This window comes from Myxocyprinus asiaticus, chromosome 2 (genome assembly GCF_019703515.2).
Source record: "Myxocyprinus asiaticus isolate MX2 ecotype Aquarium Trade chromosome 2, UBuf_Myxa_2, whole genome shotgun sequence".
In the NCBI taxonomy this organism is placed as follows: Eukaryota; Metazoa; Chordata; class Actinopteri; order Cypriniformes; family Catostomidae; genus Myxocyprinus; species Myxocyprinus asiaticus.
In genome coordinates, this window is record NC_059345.1 from 32,202,825 (window position 1) to 32,217,166 (window position 14,342).

The 14,342-nt window shown below is 38.9% G+C and overlaps 1 protein-coding gene across 1 annotated transcript in view; it reads right to left on the minus strand.

Annotated features, from left to right (window-relative positions):
* The window catches only part of LOC127456718 (brain-derived neurotrophic factor-like), a 41,160-nt gene extending 27,255 nt beyond the window's left edge, over nucleotides 1-13,905 (minus strand). The window contains exon 1 of the mRNA XM_051725244.1: nucleotides 13,818-13,905. Coding sequence (XP_051581204.1) covers nucleotides 13,818-13,862 — 45 coding nt within the window. The 5' untranslated portion in view covers nucleotides 13,863-13,905. The remainder of the gene's footprint in view (nucleotides 1-13,817) is intronic.
* Nucleotides 13,906-14,342: the final 437 nt, after the last annotated feature.

Here is a 14,342-nt window from a genome sequence, read left to right on the forward strand (position 1 = left end):
GTCCACAATCATCTCCACCGTTTTGAGTGTGTTCAGCTCAAGGTTGTCTTGACTGCACCAGTGAGCCAGCTGTTCAACCTCCCTTCTGTATGCAGACTCATCGACATCTCGGATGAGGCCGATGATAGTGGTGTCATCTGCAAACTTCAGGAGCTTGACAGAGGGGTCCTTGGCGATGCAGTCATTGGTATAGAGGGAGAAGAGTAGTGGGGAGAGCACACATCCCTGGGGGGTACCAGTGCTGATTGTACAGGTGCTATAAGTGAGTTTCCCCTGTCTTACAAGCTGCTGCCTGTCTGTCAGAAAGCTGGTAATCCACTTACAGATAGACATGGGAACAGAGAGTTGGTGTAATTTATTCTGGAGTATAGCTGGGATGATGATGTTGAAAGCCGAACTGAAGTCCACAAAAAGGATCCTTGCATATGTCCCTGGTCTGTCCAGATGTTGCAGGATATGATGGAATCCTTTGTTGACTGCATCATCCACAGACCTGTTTGCTCGATAAGCAAATTGAAGGGGATCTAGAAAGGGTCCAACACCAGTCTCTCAAATGATTTCATGACCACAGACATCAGGGCGACAGGTCTGTAGTCATTAAGTCCTGTGATTTTTGGTTTCTTTGGGACAGGAATAATGATTGAGCGTTTGAAGCAACATGGGACTTCACACTGCTCCAGTGATCTATTGAAGATCTGTGTGAAGATGGGGGCCAGCTGGTTAGCACAGGATCGAAGACACGCTGGTGAGACGCCATCTGGTCCTGAAGCCTTCATCGTCTTTTGTTTCCGAAAGATGCGGCTCACATCATCTTCACAGATCTTAAGTGCAGGTTGAGTAGCAGGAGGGGGGAGGAGGGGGGTTGCAGGAGGTGTTGGTGTTTGTGTGAAGGGAAGGTCAGAGTGGGTGTGGGGTGTGAGATTGGGCCTTTCAAATCTGCAGTAGAACATATTCAGGTCGTCAGCCAGTTGTTGGTTCCCTACAGGGTTGGGGGTAGGAGTCCTGTAATTTGTGAGTTGTTTCATGCAACTCCACACTGATGCAGGGTCGTTAGCTGAAAACTCGTTTTCCTTTTTGGCCTGACAAAGCTGCCTGAGCTCTGCTGTAAACCCGGTTTGTCATTGTTGAACTTTAAATAAGTCCTAGTAGGAATGCACATATCCTCACAGAAACTGATATATGATGTAACAGTATCTGTGAGCTCATCCAGGTCTGTGGCTGCAGCCTCAAAAACACTCCAATCCCTGCAATCGAAGCAGGCTTGTAGCTCCCGCTCTGCTTCATTGGTCCATCTCTTTATAGTCCTTACTACTGGCTTGGTTGATTTTAATTTCTGTCTGTAGGTTGGAAGAAGATGAACCAGACAGTGATCAAAGAGTCCCAAAGCTGCTCTAGGGACAGAGCGAAATGCATCCTTTATTGTTGTGTAACAATGATCCAGTATGTTCCTGTCTCTGGAGGGGCATGTGATGTGCTGTTTGTATTTGGGCAGTTCATGTGTGAGATTTGCTTTGTTAAAATCCCCAAGAATAATAATAACTGAGTCCGGGTATTGTTGTTCCGTGTCTGTGATTTGATCAGCCAGCTGTTGCAGCGCTGTGTTCAAACACGCGTTTGGTGCGATATACACACTCACCAGAATAAACGAGGAAAACTCCCGCGGCGAGTAGAAAGGCTTACAGTTAATAAAGAGCACTTCCAAATTAGGACAGCACATCCTCTTTAACGTTGTTACATCTGTACACCAACTTTCATTGATATAAAAGCATGTTCCACCACCTCTCGTTTTCCCCGTTAACTCCATGATGCGATCTGCTCTGAACAGCTGAAAGCCTGGCAGATGTAACGCGCTCTCCGGAATGGCTTCACTCAGCCAGGTTTCTGTGAAGCACAAGGCAGCAGAGTTTGAAAAGTCCTTGTTTGTGCGGGTGAGGAGATGTAGTTTGTCTGTTTTGTTAGGAAAAGAGCGGAGATTCGCTAAGTGAATACTCGGCAGCACTGTTCGAAATCCGTGCCGACGGAGTTTGACCAGCGCACCGGCTCGTCTTACTCACCTGCGTCTCTTGAACAGCAGAGCTGCGCCTCCAACTAAAATGTCTAGCAAAACATCTGAATATTCAAAAACCGGGAAAAGATTGTCTGGTATATATTGTTGAATGTTCAGCAGTTCGTCTCTGTTAAAACTGACTGGAAAAAGATTACTAAACACAGGACAAACAAACAAAAACAACAAAAGAACTGAGGAGCTCCACACCGAGGCAGCCATCAGCGGCGCCATCATGAAAAATTAAATATTACAAAGCCTTTCTATTAAACTAATTGGAGAAGTTAAGTCACACCCCATCATCTCGCATCTGCACGCGCTATGGACAAAAGTGTCCAGAGTGTTTAATTCAGACATTTATTTAAATGTTGCCTTGAGCATATGGCTAAACCGAAAGTTGCGTATTGGTGATTCCCCTTTCTGCTGGTTGGAGTGGATTGTGAGGGGTGTTAATACACTCGGTTACATACGTATATGAGACTGGTGGGTCGAGATCGTTTGAAAATTTGGTCCAATATTTCAGGATTCCTAGATCTCAGTTCTTCAGGTACTTACAGCTGCGCCACCTGCTCTGTACTATTTTTGGGAGTAGCATACACCCCCCTAAAAGGGCAGATACTCTAGAAGTGGTGATTACTGCTTTTGGAAAAGGTCATGAGGCATCAGTATATTGCTCCCTGTTAATTCAGAGTCTGGGGGATTGAGCTTCAACTTCTCTCAAGAGATTATGGGAGAGAGATTTAAATTTGGTATTGGAGGAGGGAGTGTGGGCTAAGATTCAAAAAAATGTCAAGTCTACATCTAGAGATTCAAGGGTGCATCTGATGCAATTTAAGATTTTGAATTGATTATATTGGACACCCTCTAGATAGTATAGACTTGGTCTTAAAGACACACCCACCTGCTGGCGATGCCAGTCAGAAGACGGGGACACAACCCATGTTTTTTGGGGATGTGTTAAAATACAGGAATTTTGGTTGAAGATTCAGGGATTTATGTGTGATGTGTTGGACACACGGTTTTCATTTTGCCCCAGACTCTGCATTTTGGGTGATGGGGATGTCATTCATTTTGGGGATAGCCATTTGAGAGGTTGGGTCCTGGCCGGAGTTATGGTGGCCAGGCGAATAATTCCCAGGGGGTGGAAGACGGCTGGGGCACCCTGGTTTTGGAAGTGGTGTGGGGAGATAAGCGAGGTTGCGACATTTGAGGAAGTGATCTATAGAAGGCTGGGAAAGTGGGATTTGTTTAATAGGAAGTGGGGTGGATTTTTTGATTTTTTGGAGGGTTCTCGGGGAGGGGCAGTGGAGAGGGATTTTTGATTTTTGATTTTTGATTTTTAATTTTTTGTTTGATGTGTATGTGCACTCTTGTTTTTTGAAAGTATATATTTTTATATATGTAATGCGTGTTTGTGTCGGGTGGAGGGGGTTTAATTTATATAATTGACTCCTTATTTTATGTTGTGTTTATTGGTTTTTGTAGATGGAATCAATAAAAATGTTTATGACAAAAAAAAATAAATAAAATAAAATAAAGAAAAACTATTTGCCAATTGGTTAAGAAAAAAAATTCAAAGGGAAAACAAATTTAATTTTCTGACTCTGCATTGGCAAATAGTTTTTTATTTATTATTATTATTATTTTAAGCATAAACCTCACAAAATTTAGTTTTGACTTAATGTCTTGTCATTCTTCTTTTCAAGTGATTTTTTCTTGTTGGATGATTAGATAATTTACTAGAAAATAAGAAAAAAATACTAAAAAAAGAAAAAAAAGAAACCCAAAATCACAGGACTTAATGACTACATTCCTGTCACTCTGACATCTTTGATCATGAAATCATTTGAGAGACTGGTGTTGGCTCACCTGAAGGACATCACTGGACCCTTTCTAGATCCCCTTCAATTTGCTTACCGAGCAAACAGGTCTATGGATGATGCAGTCAACATGGGATTGCATCATATCCTGCAACATCTGGACAGACCAGGGACATATGCAAGGATCCTTTTTGTGGACTTCAGTTTGGCTTTTAGCACCATCATCCCAGCTAAACTCCAGAATAAATTACACCAACTCTCTGTTCCCATGTCTATCTGTCAGTGGATCACCAGCTTTCTGACGGACTGGCAGCAGCTAGTGAGACTGGGGAAATTCACTTCCAGCACATGTACAATCAGCACTGGTACTCCCCAGGGATGTGTGCTCTCCCCACTACTCTTCTCCCTGTATACCAATGACTGCACCACCAACGACCCCTCTGTCAAGCTCCTGAAGTTGCAGATGACACTACTGTCATCGGCCTCATCCAAGATGATGATGAGTCTGTATACAGAAGGGAGGTTGAACAGCTGGCTGTCTGGTGCAGTCAAAACAACCTGGAGCTGAACACGATCAAAACAGTGGAGACGATTGTGGACTTTAGGAGGAACACCCCAACATTGACCCCCCTCACCATTCTGAACAGCACTGCGAGCAGTGGAGTCATTCAGGTTCCTGGGTACTACGATCTCACAGAACCTGAAGTGGGAGACCCACATTGACTCCTTTGTGAAAAAGGCCTAGCATAGGTTGTACTTCCTTCACCAGCAGGCAAACAAAATAAAAATTAAATAATAATGCAAAGAGTAAATGATGACAGAATTTTCAGATCATTTAATTTTAAAATGTTCCCTTAGGCAAAGTAATGGAAAGCTCTGAAATGTGTATAATACGGCACCAGAGAGATATTTAAAACATGTACCAATGGTGATGTTTTGGTGGTGCAGGCAAAGTCGCCACAATGACGTTTCGTCATGAGAGTGTGCTAGTCATTCACTCACCCTCATGTTGTTCCAAACCCTTTTGACTTTCTTTCTTCTGTGGAATACAAAAGGAGATGTTAGGGAGAATGTTAGCCTCAGTCACCATTCACTTTGCATTTTTTCCATATAATGGAAGTGAATGGTGACTGAGGCTAACATTCTGCCTAACATCTCCTTTAGGTGTTCCATGGGGTGAACTATGCCTATAAAAATAGGCCATATGACTTGTGCACTATGTCAATTTCTTTGAAGTCTGACTACATTTATGATATTTTATTTTTTTATTTTATTTTTGTTTTTTTTTTGTTTTTTTGCTAGCTGCAGTCACTATGAGCTGTCGTTGTGTGGAAAAGAGGAGCATGTAGATTCTTAAAAATTTCTCCTTTTGTGGAATATCTCCTTTTGTGTGAAAAATAACAGCACAAGGGTTAACAACATGAGGATAAGTAAATGATGACAGTAGTTTAATTTTTGAGTGAACTATTACTTGAGCTATTCATGAGTTTCTTGGGTCAGAATTATAAGTTCTATTTCAGCGGATGTTGTTTTCTGTTCAACATTTTTTGGAGAAAATCAGAATGGAATTCTCTTTCAATTCTGTACAAGCCTAAAACTTTATAGTATGTTTCTCTAAAAAAAAATAAATAAATAAAAATAAAAAAAAAATTATTTTTATTTTTATCAGGGTCAGAAATTAACCAGGGCTCGGGGCAAAAATGCCATTTGTCAATGTCAATTGAAGTGTTTGGCATAAATGAATAGCGCACTGTGTGTTATACAGTATGTTAGAATAACATGCCCTTTATAAAGGTAAAATGTCCATGAAAATCAATTTCAGGAGTAAATATCACCCCTTAATAAAAATGTTAATTTCTTACTACATTGTATTTTCTATGAACACCTGGTTTGTGTTGTTGTCTTTATGCAGGCCACCTGAGCTTGCTTGTTTGTCATTTCTAATTACATTTGGGCTTTGCCCAGTCTCCAAAATCATTATGAGAACTGAAGTGTATGGCAGCCAAAAGAACTGCACCATCAGCATTTTTGAGCCCCCTTCTTCACTCCATTTACCGACCACTATTAAGAGTGGATGGGTCCTCGGGGAATGCCATATCATTTCTCTGTTTCAATTTGTGTTCCATAAATATCAGTAATGGGGCCTGTACGTCACAACTTACATGGTACCTGGCAGTAAAAATAACCCTCAGCAGTGGGTGGGTGCACGTGTTGGTGGAAGGATGGATCCCATCTCTTGAATGGCTGAGGGGATATCTATTGTTCCTCCACTCTGCTCTCAATTGCTCTCAATCATCCTCATTAACTCTGATATAGAAAACAATTAGAATGACTAACATTCAGGTACATTCATATGCAATATACAGAAATATAATTTTTTCATGTAGACAGGGAAAAAGGACACATTTAAACAAGTGTGTGTGTGTTACCTCCCCACTTATGTTATCTTACATGCTGTGTGCAACAACATGTGTTAGTGATGTTACCTAGTGGTTAAAGATCTTTGAATTTGTACTCACACTGGTATCCTCCAATAGCAAATCCTACCTCTTTATGTCAGTAAAGTGCCAATGACTGAATCACACAAGGAGGTGGATCTGTATATTATAATGAGACATCATACAGTGAGACATCATAAAACTTATGATGTCAATCTTGTGATGACTACAATCTGAGTAAAATGTCTGAGTGACTTCGATGTACTTCAGTCAATGATCTTTTTTTTTAGATAAAGTTTTTGTCACATGTTATGCTTTGTGAATTATTAGATTTATGCTTTTGAATATGTGAACTGCTCCATAATTTTGGGTCACGTTGAAACAGAAAAACATTTTGAGTTGTGAAAAGGAATGCCTCAGCTTTCTAATGATATCATTATGTTTCTACTCCAAATGTTGTGAGATATAATCATACATTTTGGCTGAGACTTGCCTTTTTAATTAAGTGCCTAAAAATTAAAATGTGTTTCTGAGTCAAAGTGACTCAAAATGATTGAGCAGGTCACATATGTGCATTATCTCCACCACATCTTGCATATCAAGAAATGACTCATTGTCAGATAGCAATATTAATTCATTTAATTCTTTAAGGTGGAAAGGAAAGTAATTGTATTAACCCTTAAACACATACCTCAAGTCTTTAGTGACCCAGGACTTTTTTCCACCCCATGTTCCTCATCCAGTTTTTGGAGTTGTGCCCACACCTCTTTAGTATTTCTCTCTTATAAATAGTGTAACACATGCATACACACACACAGGCCAAAATTGCAATAAAATAAAAAATATAAAGTTTTATAAGACCAAAAGTGTATTGACCATGTTTCATGTGACATCACTGTATGACCGCGCCGCCATGTTTATGACCAATATTCCATATACCTTCAATGTGCTGCACTGTTGGAATTTTGTTTCTATTTATAAATCTTGAAAAGGTGATACTGCTGTTTAATTACCAGAGCCAAAATGTAAATTTTCTTTCAATAAAGTTTTACATTGTAATAAATAAAAAGCACTATAATGTGAATATTTAGTACACATTTAATGTGTATATACTAATATCAGTCAATAAACAACACACCTTAAGATCATGAAGCAAAGACTTTATTCACACCACCATGTAAACATATTTGGCTTATTCACCAATATGCCTCAGTTACTTTCTGTGTATTCTTTATGAGTTAAAAGCAGCTCTTATATCATACAGACGTTTTGTTATATTGTTATATTGTGACCAAATCAGAACAGAAAACAACACAAAATAAAACATTTGTAACTTCTAAATGAGAGATATTCACGGTGATGTACTGGTATGCGTGAGCACTCGCCAGTCACACATCAGACTCGCCGGCATATGGAGGTAAATCGTGGATAAAATATATTTAATGTCTGTGAAAGTCAAATTTGGCAACATTTGTGCTGACCTTAGACCTGTATACACCTTTCCTGGGAAATTACAAAGATAAAAAGCATTTTTTGAAGTTTTTCTTGAGATCGTTTTACGGGTCATTTCCATTCACCGCCATTGTTTCCTCCTGCTGATGGTAACAAATATGGCAGCAGCGGGGAAAAAGTGACGTCACTGAAACAGGTCAGTAGGGTCATTAGAGACCCTAGATATGTAAGAGTAGAGTGTTGTTGTTGTTTTTTTCTTTCTATTATCTATCTATTTCTTATAGCAAGAGAAATGAGTACTCTATTCATATTCATTCAAATAAATACTATATCACATTGATTTTCTGTGCAACAATAAACTCCATATACGTGTACAAATACTAATATGTATTTACATGTTATTTCTTACTCAAGGTGGCACTGATGTGTCAGTGATTGACTTGATTTACATTTTACATTGCTATTTGATGAAGAAACAACATGGAAGTAAACTATAGCAAGTACAACACATGAACAGTATGATATGACTATTGTCATTTGGGTGTACTACTGAAATTATGTAAGTTGTGCATCTAATTAGACTCAATAAGCGCCTGCTATTAATAGCTCTGCTATTAATGCTGGGTTTAAAATTGTTCCTGACATTTTCTCAGTATCCTTGCCACTCATGTGGCAATTTTTCTATTGTGTTATTATATTACGTTGTGTTACATGACTGGTGTAAAGTAGAACTCTCTAGCTCTCAATTATCATTCTTTCTGTCCTTCAGAGATGCACTACCTGGCTAAAAGTATGTGGACAGCCCCTTTAAATTAACAAGTCTGGTTATGCAACTTCTTTCTGTGAGGACAAATTTTAATGCTACCCCTTACAATGACATTCTAGAGAATTGTGTGCTTTCCTCTTTACTGCAGCAGTTTTGGGAGGGACATTTTCTATTCCAGCATGACAATAACCCAATGCATAAAGCAAGGTCCATAAAGAAATTATTTACTGAGTCTGGACTGGCTTTGAAGAAATTGACTGGTTTGCACAAAGCCCAGACATGAACTCCACCGAGATGAACCGAAATGCTGACTACGAGCCCTATTGCCCAACATCAGCCTGATCTCATTGATGCTCTTGTGTTTGCTCTTGTGAACATTTGGCCATTAATTGCTGCATATGTTGCAATAATGTTGGAAGCACAGAATTCTCTAAAATGTCATTAGTATAACATTAAGATTAGTTTTCCCTGGAATACCCAAACCTGTTCATTACAAAGGGGTGTCTTTATACCCTGCATTAGCATTCATTTGGTAGAACAATTGACAAATATCAAATGTGAGAGATTAAGTCATCATATTTGTACTCAGAGAGACAAGCATGTTTGAATGCTTTCATGCATATACAGATATACACACATAAGCACACACTTTCATGCACACACATATACACACACTAATCCTCACACAATACATGATAGCTGTCAGTGTACTAAGTTATGGAAATTAACCGAGCAATGCTATGTTGTAATACAGCCTATTCATTTATAACTCATGAACTTACACAACACTGTTGTGCAAGTATACTGTATGTCTTCTATTAAAAAAAATGCTCTTATATGCACTTCCAAACATAAAAAATATTCACAAAATATGTGCATTATTTATATAGCTTGCTTAAGTCACAAAAGAGCAGAAGTATTGTGGCTAATTTTGTCATGAACATCATGTCCACTCCATTCAGTCCAACACATTTACATATTAAACATACTGCACAGTTGTCACGTCACGATATCAGTATAAGGCAAAAAGGACAACGACTACAACCTACAGTATGTTTACCCCCACCCATAGGTTATGCGGCACAGTTTATTTGACTAGTCCTATTTGCATGCCTTCAATAGTAAAGGTTAGGGCCAGCAGCAGTGAGGCATTGTCTATTTGCATCTTGGAGTACATAGACATCTAATATTGAGCTGTTCATGCAGCCATAAACAACAATGCTTTATAGTCCTCCTGACAAAAGTATTTGAAAAAAGGACAAATAGGGCAAACTTTAAACAATTACAGTAATCGGTTGACATCATTAGGTACCAAGACATCAAAGCTGTTATTTTTATAAAGTCTGAGACATGAAAGCTGTGCATATGCACTTGCTCTTTTCATAATTTGAATTCATCCGGTGAGTCAGAGGCCAATTTGAGTCAGAATTTGGCCTGTTGTGGTGGTAATCTTGGCAGTTGTAAAAAGTTTCTTGACTTTTTATTTCATTAAGATGTGACAGTGTGAAAGACAAATGAACAAATTGCAAATAATTAATACTCCAAAATAATAATCTGTCATTTGACATTTTCATTTGATGACGGGTGTTAGTGACAGGACTTCACAGAACTTTATGATTAATTACTTAAAACAAAAGTGAGGCAAAGACCTGTGTCCTCACATTCATTAACCGCTAAACTATTGTTTTTGTTCACGTTTAAATGGTGTCACAGCAACACATCATTTGCAATGTATCATAATGCAAATTTTCGGAGAGCACATTTTGTTACGTCATCATTGGCAATGTACCTTTAAGAGTAGATATCTTGGTGAGGGCATATTAGCCACATTGTTGACTAGGCTTGTTATTTCTACCTCTTTTTTAAATAACAGGTGTGCCTTCAAGTCAGTTTTGACACTGAGCAAACATGTGTGCACTTGGCGCGATGCCACTTGGTTCTGTTACACTGTATGGCAATTTCCAACATGTCTATCCTCTCTCACATTTGGCATGCATACAATCAAACACACACAGACACACATGCTGCTCTCCCCATGACACTATAAGAATAAACAGCTCACTCAATGGTCTAAAGTAAGGCCATTATAGTGAATAAAAGCGGCAGTTGCTGAAAGGCTGGGAATTGTTAAAGACAGTACTAAAAGAGAGGGATTTCTTCCCTGTTGATCTGTTAGGGATATCGTACTCCAAATGCTTCTCTCTCTATACATCAAAGAGCTGCCGCAAATAAAAGCATGCTTGTCGAGGATGAACAAACTGCCTCCTTTGTGCCACCTCCCAGCTAAACTCAACCAACACAAAGCAGTTGGATGTAATAAACTGCAAAAAGAAGCCTGCTCTATTTAGATGACATGCTCTGCTCTGGCGGTTGGCTGCGCACCTTTGTCTGACTCAAGCTGGGACCGACATATAATATTACTGCATCGAAATCCTCTTAGACTCCTAGAAACCAGGTCCAATTACAAACAGCCCCCTGTACCTGCCTCCAGTTCTTTTCTTCTTTTAAACTAAGCAAAGTTGATGTAGTCTGATAAGACAGAGACTGTTAACACTTTAGCTCTTTAGCTTGGGGCTGTATAGTTGGGAGTGGTCTGACAGATTGTACCCATATAGTATGAATATCACTCATGTCAGTCATATGACATGGAGTAGAATTATGTGTGTACACAAACATAAAGCTAAATACATTCACTGAGAACCCTAAGGTTCTAATAAAGTGCCCGAAGTGGTCTTCTACTGTTGTAGCCCATCTGCCTCAAGATTCGACTTGAGCATTCTGAGATGCTATTCTGCTCACTACAATTGTACAGAGTGGTTATCTGAGTTACCAGCTCAAACAAGTCTGGCCATTCTCCATTGACCGCTTTCATTAACAAGGCATTTCCGTCTGTTTTTTTGTTTTTGGCACCATTCTGATTGAAGTCTAGAGACTGTTGTGTATGAAAATCCCAGGAGATCAGCAGTTACAGAAATACTCAAAGAAATCACTGAGATCACATTTTTCCCCATTCTGATGGTTGATGTGAAAATTATCTGAAGCTCCTGACCCATATCTGCATGATTTTATACATTACACTGCTGCCATGCGATTGGCTGATTAGATAATTGCATGAATGTGTAGATCTACAGGTGTTCAGTGATAGTATAAAAAACTGTTGCAACCCAAATTAAAATATAAATAGCAAATACTACCTATCTACTACTATAAATACTATCTATAGGTTTAAAGGTTTCATATTCTAACGACTTCTCTCTTAACAACATTTGTCATTAGATAGGAATGAGATAAGGTATGTTTTTCATATATGTAAATTCAATTGTATTTATTCAAACTACATGTATACGTACCTGTCTGCACATTACAACCTCTTTTACACGTTTAAATAGCCTATCTCTATACATTACCTATAATTAGTTTATTATTTTAGTTTATTAGTTTATTATTTAGTTTATTATAATATTTTTGTGAGTACTGAGAGCTTTTGTCATTGAAGACAAATTTCTTGTATCTGTAAGCATATTTGACAATAAAGCTCTTTCTGATTGTGATTCTGATTTTTGATGTAGAACATCACTGGTTTTATAGAACTTTAAAATTGTCAAGTCTAAATGACTTGAACCATCAAAATAATTTCATTCATGCAATTTCCTTTTACTTTGTTTGAAATTTTACAATCATATTTGTCGGTTTCTTAGCTAATTATTTGACAAAATACACACACACACACACACACTTTCTGGCGGAGGCCTAATATCTACTCAGGTAGAGGAGCTGTGCTAGTCTCTCATTGGCTCTTCATCTCACTCCCCATGGGTAATATGCTGCCTTTCAATGAAAATGTTCAAAGAGAGGCTTGATTTGGAAGGGCATTGAGGGGAAGAACTGTGAGGCTTGGAGCTCTGCAGCTGCATGGTTCTCACAAGGATACCTGGGCGCCGGAGCCATGCTGGATTTCACTGTGTTTGTGAGGAGAGAATAAAACAGCCTTAAAGTGATGTTATGACTCATCTCCAGGGTCATTTGCTCTCGCTGCAAATGAGAGTGGGTGTCTCACTAACTTTCAGATATAAACTGGATATTGTTTTCATTATTCTACAGCTATATTTGGTAAAGGAGGGAGAGAGAGAGTGAGAGAAAGAAGTATATAGAGAGAGAGACAAAAGAATGTTTGCATCAACACATTCCCTCTCTTTCTGGTACATTCCTCCTCTCCTTGCAAGAGAACAGGTAATGTTTATTGTTAAACCCTCACAAATTTCAGCTTGTCATTAAGGGATGGACATTTGTCCTTGGTTTCTGACACCAGGGCTTACCTAATCAACACGAGTCCTTTATGACTCAGTCAACTGAGTTTCTCAAAAATGGGCTAAAACTTAATGACTTCTATTGGTTAGAACAACACGGTAGAATATCAACTCCAAGAGGATGTCCACGCTAATAATCAAATCCAGCCTCTGGATTATGTGCCATTTTTCATTTCACTGTCAAACTTTAGAACATTTTCACCCCCAGGATAAGGCTGTAGCCATGCTGTGGTGTGGATACCATGGCAACGCAATAGGCAGCCGTTAGTTGTCCTCACAATAAGAGGGAGGTCACCAGGAGCTGACTCATCAACATCAATGCTCCATAAGTTTAGCCTGTTCATTGACCCACTGAACCGTTAAGTAGGGGACAAAGTCCAACAACAATGTAATTTGGAGTGCAAATGAATATGAGAAAAAAATAAAATACAATATTATAAGAATAAAAGACAGTACCAGGAGCAGGAAGGGGATGATTAAGCCCTTGTTTGAATACCTCATCTTCTCTCAATACCTAGCATTTATCCCTGTGCTGTAGCAAAAGGTTCTCCAGAGCCTATGAAACAACCTTCATTAGATGCACACATACCATATGTAACCATAATTACACACACTTTCTGTGCCTTTCAGATGATTTCTGTGCAATCAGAATACAATTGCCTGCCATCATGCGATGGGATATTGTGGTGTTACTGCATCTTGGTTTGAATATATTTGAATGAAAGCTGCATTGTTTTCACTCAGCTCTTGGCCTCTCTTTGCCCTATGACAACACACCTTTTATGTTGAAAGGCGAACAACATGCAGAGCATTCCGAACGTGGAGATTGTCATTATTCTCATCAGGAATTACTTCTCACCTAAATACTTCAGACTTGACCAGGAGTACATCTTATCTGCATGTCTATGACCTGCCCTGTAAGGTAGCATTTCGATGGGTGCTCTAAAGGAACTAATATTGCACCAGCATGCTAATTCCCTATGGACTTACCTTAACGCTATGTGCTGCTAGGTAGTGTTGGACCAGTGGTCCCATTTGACTAGGTCTGATTTCAGAAAACGAGCCAGATCCGCGGATTCTCTCCCTGCACCAAGAATTAAAAAATTTGTCTGAGTGGTGGAGCTTGCAGTGAGCATTAGGGAGCGGGTCGATCTCCCATGTTCCCTGCTTTACATTTCAAATCTTAGCTTATCCAAGGATTTCCATACCATCTATTTGAATATTTTCCACTCTGAAAGTTGTGAATTAGTGTGCTGAAACATTCTTGTTTCATAATCCTTCATATGAAAAACTTAGCAATAATAGATACCCCTCAGCCCGTAAAAAAAATAAATAAAATAAAACTTATCCTTATTATCTCAATTGTTACGAGGAGAGCAAATGGGATCAGTATTGCCCAACTTTAAGTATCCAATCATCATACTTAAAAGTAAAGATACCTTTATGAAAACTGACTGAGGTAAAAGTGAAAGTAGTGCATGACAAAAAATACTTAAGCAAAAGTATTAAAGTAGC